The sequence below is a fragment of the Puma concolor genome, chromosome B3, assembly GCF_028749965.1.
Source record: "Puma concolor isolate L17-30 chromosome B3, mPumCon1.1.hap2, whole genome shotgun sequence".
In the NCBI taxonomy this organism is placed as follows: domain Eukaryota; kingdom Metazoa; phylum Chordata; class Mammalia; order Carnivora; family Felidae; genus Puma; species Puma concolor.
This window is the reverse complement of record NC_141672.1, coordinates 1,317,313-1,322,718: the sequence shown is the minus strand read 5'-3', so window position 1 is coordinate 1,322,718 and position 5,406 is coordinate 1,317,313. Positions and strand designations below refer to the sequence as shown.

The following is a 5,406-nucleotide window of genomic DNA, read 5'->3' as shown; positions in this document are numbered from 1 at the left end:
GATATCTGAAAAAATAATATTTTTTTAAAGAATATATTTAGGGAAGAGATAAAACAAACCTAACTCTAGCTTTCCATAGTCTGGGGTGCAGATTAGGTCAATTTGGACTTGATGGGCTTTTGAGGAGAGACAGCCCAGGCTGTCACCTGGGCCACTGCAAGCCTGTGCCCTGTGAATAAGAGAGCTGCCTTCACACATCAGTCCCTGATGGAGTATTGTGACCTACTTGCACATTGACTCTGGGTGGCATGGCAGTGATGTCATTCTTCTCTGGAGAAAAGTCACATTGCCCAGAACCTTCACACTTCCTCATACACTGTCTTGGGACTGCCGTCATAAGCTATTAGTTATGTCAGGAGACATGATGGGACGATGATAAATCAGAAAAAGAAAAACACAGAGAATAGAGATTCCTATGCGATGAAGACTCATCACCCAACAGTGCATTTGGAGTGTAGATGAGCCCTAAGGAGGAGGGAGGGGACCCTTACAGAGAGACCTTCCCAGCCACAGGGGATGTCTGCATGGGAGGGACAGAGAGGAGTACAGGAACAAGGTTTGAGGAGTCATGTCATTAACCATCAACACTTAAAGGACATGGCAGTGGGGCACCTGGGTGGCTCAGTCGGTTAAGTGTCTGACTTTGGCTCAGGTCATGATCTCATGGTTAGTGAGTTTGAGCACTGTGTTGGGTTCTGTGCTGGCAGCTTGGAGCCTGCTGGGGATTCTCTCTCTCCTTCTCTCTCTGCCCCTCACCTGCTCACACACACTCTCTCTCTTTCAAAATAAATAAACTTTTGGGGGCACCTGGGTGGCTCAATCGGTTAAGTGTCTGACTTCAGCTCAGGAGGTCATGATCTTGCAGTTCGTAGGTTCGAGCCCCGTGTCGGGCTCTGTGCTGACAGCTCAGAGCCTGGAGCCTGCTTTGGATTCTTTGTGTGTGTGTCTCTCTCTTTCTGCCCCTCCCCTGCTCATGCTCTGTATCTCTCTCTCAAAAATAAACAAACATTAAATTAAAAAAAATAAAAAAGGACATGGCAGTGAGTGGGTATCTGATTCTCCCATTTAAATTTGCCATTAATACTACTAAAATAATGGAATTATCTAGCACAAAAATGGACTGCAGTATCTTAAATGTAGATTGAATGTTGGAAATAGGAAGAAAGTTCAAGGATAGGATACCAAAATATATTTGGAGAAGAGAGGGTAGGGTTCAACAATGTATTTGTAAGAGCACAAACTATATGCATTGAGGAAAACACTGGAAACATACATTGCTATAGACTAAAAGTGGTTTTCTGTGGATGCTGAGAGAAGTGCAAGTCCTTAAGTTTGCGAGATTTTTGTTGTTGAAAATACTGTACTTTGTACCTGTATTGCATCGGGAAAAAAAATAATATCATTACAAATGTCAGTTTAAAAAGTTTTGTCATTCATTTATACATTTTATTTTTGTTAATTTTACACTATACTCTAGAACTGAAAATTATTTAGCACTGAAAATTATTTAGATATGCATAGACTGGTTTTCCACTGGCACAATCCTGTTCTGAAGACTGCCATCTGACATTCACCATGGCTCAACTACGGTCACTGTTCAGCTCACTGAAAAGTAGGCAAGAGAAAGAGAGCAGGAATTCACATTCATGGGGCTCCCTCTGGATGCCAGAGTCATCCATAGGCACTTGTGCCTACCTTTCCGGTTGATTTCATTGGGTGCTAGTTTCAGCCTCATGGTCTCAGTCTCCCACATTTGGAAATTTGCTCTCCAGGGAGGCACAGCTTGCGCTAGGTGGAACCTAACTCTGGTCCCCTTCCCTCACACCCACAGACACCCCAGTGTGGGACAGGCAGTGTGGGTGGGTGGTAGCCCTCCATTACCCTGAACCCACATTGGGACCGGGGAAGGAGAAATTACCTGGAAAATGAGAAAAAGCTCAGTGTGCAAGAGCACGGTTTTGGAGAAAACTCATGAATTTGTCCCTAAAAGAGCTTGTGTCAAATTCTCTTAATTCTGGAACCAGACACCTCAGTTCAGGACACAGCTGCTGACTCAGGTCCCCTGCGCAGAGTCTTGGGCTCAGTTTGGGCTCTTACAGGCTTACAAGATACATAGAGGCCACAAGCATGCAGTTTTCAAGTTTTATTTCAGAGTGCTGGTCAGTGACCCATGAGAGACCTGGTGTCAGAGCCGTGATGTGCCTGGGGACCCCTGGAAACATGGATGTCAGCTTTGACTTCTCATTACTGTATTTTCACAGATGCACCAGGTGGTTTGCCTATAGTTGTTCAGGGTTCTGGAGGCTGATTTATGGATTGCCTTCACCAGCAATCTCTTCCTTAACTTTCACTGTCTTGACAGTTCTGACATTTGTGGCAATGCCAAAGAGGAATGTAGTGATTAAAGCATAAATTCGAGCAAAGATCACTCTGAGATATACCACGGATTCCTGACTTTGCCTGACTGACCGCATTCTTCTTGGAGGGGGTCCACTGTCTGTGCTCCCACCAGCACCTCGTAATTTGCAAAATGGAGGATCCCAACCTATGTGGCAATGGCAGTTTCTGTTATTGTTGCAAATCCCCCTACGATTGCATTTCTCAGGCAAACAGTTGTAATTTATTTCACGTATAGTAGCATTGCAGAGGGAATTCTGACAGAACTTTCCAGGAGCACAGGGGGTACCATTTCTCACATGACCAACATCAGTTGTTCCTGTGGCACGATGTTCATCTAGTCCCCAACACCAGACTCCTGAGATTTTAGACTGATGGAATCCAACGTGTTCCTGCAACCGAGGGAGGTGAGTGACATTGGTACACTGCAGCCTTCCACACTTGACATCTCGGTCATGACATTGAATGAAGCGTCTGGCTGAAAACTCTCTTCTACAGTGTCCAAATCGGTGGCCTTTTTTATTAATCTGGTAGCAGACATCTGGACCCTCCACAGTGCTTGCACCAAAGATTTCTTTGCAGTGCATAGTACGGTCAGTGCAGTTCCCATGATAGCAGTAGCCTTCTTCACTGCACGGGGTTCCATCCTGCATGTAGAAATCATCAGGGCAGCCAGAAGATCCCCCTTGGCAGTACTCTGGAAGGTCACAGATATTTCGGATTGGTCTGCAGAGCGTCCCAGCAGCGGAGAAGGTGCAGTTTGTACAGCACAATCCTTTATCACAGAGAAATGTACTCTCAAATCTGCAGTCATTACTACAGCAGGGGTTGGCATTACACTCCTTGAAGGAGCCACAGTCACACTGCTCCCTATCCTCCACTATAGAGTTTCCACAACGTATGTGTGTCAGGCTTGCGTTGAAGAACTTCAGGTGTTCACTAAATAGGCAATGCTTTTCAGTACTCAGCATGTTTTGAATGTGCACAAAAGAACAGTTACTGAAGGAATCTGTCAACCCAGGGTATCTGTGCATGATGCAGCTGGACCTCCTCTGGCAGCTGCAATCATGATCATCAAAATACAGACCCAAGCTTCTTCCACAGAGATGAGATGTTACCACAGCTAACAATAAATAATGTCTGCCTAGGTGACCAACCATACGTAGGCTTTGAGAAGAGCAGAAGCCAAACATTCTAGGGTTGTACTGATAATCTTCTGGTCCGTCTTTAACCACAATGAAGGATGCACTAGGTCGTATGACATTGTACAAGTAGGTATGGTGGAATTGGTAGTATTCACCACCTGGAATTCTATAATCATTCATGTTGACTGGATCTCTTACATCAAATACAAGAACTGCAGTAAGATGGTACCTTATGTCAAGACCTTTGTACGTTGAGTCTATTAAACTAACCATATCTATCATGAATTTTATACACAATGTCATATTATTATATACACGATACATTGAATTGGAACTTTGAGCAAATCCTCTTATCATGCCTTTATGGGACGAAAATATCCTATTATTGATCCTGGGGGCTATACTGGCAGTTTTCTGAGAGAACAGGGGGTCCCTATCCTCCTTATATCCCAGTTTATAAGTAGGTCCCGTTGCACTGATGTCTGCCACTATCTGAGAAACAATGTGTTCAAACCATTGGGAATCTCTGAGGGGTCTGATTTCATAGGCAAGGTCATCCAACTTCATGATACCTTCAAGGCCCCCATAGCACGTGTCCATGGTGACCATGGAAAGAGGAATCTCCTCCAGGTAGCCGAGGTAGTAACAGTCTGGAGGGATGAAGGGGTAGTCCATCTGCAAGGCTCCCTGATCATCCTGAGTCATCATCAGCAGATGTCTGGACCAAAACAGTTTCTTGCGTCGCATGTGGATAACATGTCTCTTGCCCCCAAAACGCAGGCTATAGGACAGCCAGCCAGGCATCTGAACGCCCTTGCCATGGTGCAACTCCTTCTTGGGAATTACCACCTCAGAGGAGATGTAGCGCCATGAGGGATGCCCTTGAGAACCCTGCACAGGAACCAGCACTGCCCAGAGTGCAAACAGCAGGAGGGGCGCCCTCAGGGTGACCTGGCCCTCTGCCAGCCTCATGCCCCTGCTCAGAGACATCTGCCAGTGAGAATGGATAAGTGGAGGATCCTCAGAAAAGCCAGGTCTAGACCATCTGACAGAACAGAGGGCTGTGCCAGGTGGCCAGCACCCTGCACCTGGGAGCCACTTGTGGGGTTAGGTAACAGTCACAGGGTGTGGCATTGGGTGACCCTGCACATCCGTTCAGCTGGGGCACATGTGGCAGAGGCAGGTGGGCCATATCCAAGCGTGCTCACATGGACATAGTGAGGACTTGGACACAGAGACATGGCTCTATTCAACACATTCCATCTTTCCTCCAGCTAGTGAATGTAGGATATGCAATTTTAATACCCTGAACTTCTCTACCAATTCCATGTCCTGTGGTACTGCTGGGTCACTTTCCATGGATTACTGCTTTTCCTCATTATGGAGACCACTGCTTCCTACTTCCTTGGGATGTAGAGGTAGACATTGTCAATTTTACCTTTGTACGTATTGAAAAACATTGCTTTGTAATTTTACACGTCTTATTCTGGTTGGCTATTAGTTTGCAAGCCATTTGATCCTTTTGGTTTTTGCTTTGAAGCTTCCTCTGAGTTTACTGAGGGAACATTTCCCAGCATTCTGTGTCATGATTGGTGAAGTACAAGGTTGTATTTTAGTTTTTTCTTATGCCGTCTGGTGAGAACAGAAAGTACTGCTGAACATGTGTGAGCCCCAGGGGATTTCCCCTCTAATCCCTTATTGTGGTTCTTTCCTGGCCTCTGGCAGTCTTCTCCCATGCCTGTGAGTTTCTCTCCTCAGGGGGAGATAGATGCAGGGGAGTTGAGGTTACGTTGGCAGCTTGCACCATGGAGGCTGCACATGATCGAAAATGGTATCCACCATGGAACCCCCTTGTTTAAGTACC

At 45.8% G+C, this 5,406-nt stretch overlaps 1 protein-coding gene across 1 annotated transcript; it reads right to left on the bottom strand.

Moving 5' to 3' along the window:
• Nucleotides 1-2,128: 2,128 nt before the first annotated feature.
• On the bottom strand, nucleotides 2,129-4,561 carry LOC147579622 (disintegrin and metalloproteinase domain-containing protein 21-like). The gene has a single exon (XM_086708445.1). It carries the CDS (start codon nucleotides 4,530-4,532, stop codon nucleotides 2,310-2,312), a length of 2,223 nt encoding a protein of 740 aa, XP_086564571.1. The 5' UTR covers nucleotides 4,533-4,561; the 3' UTR covers nucleotides 2,129-2,309.
• Between the last annotated feature and the right edge of the window lie 845 nt (nucleotides 4,562-5,406).

Excerpts from the sequence above, each read along its gene's own strand:
- LOC147579622 (XM_086708445.1), bottom strand. The coding sequence starts at position 4,532 with ATGTCTCTGAGCAGGGGCATGAGGCTGGCAGAGGGCCAGGTCACCCTG.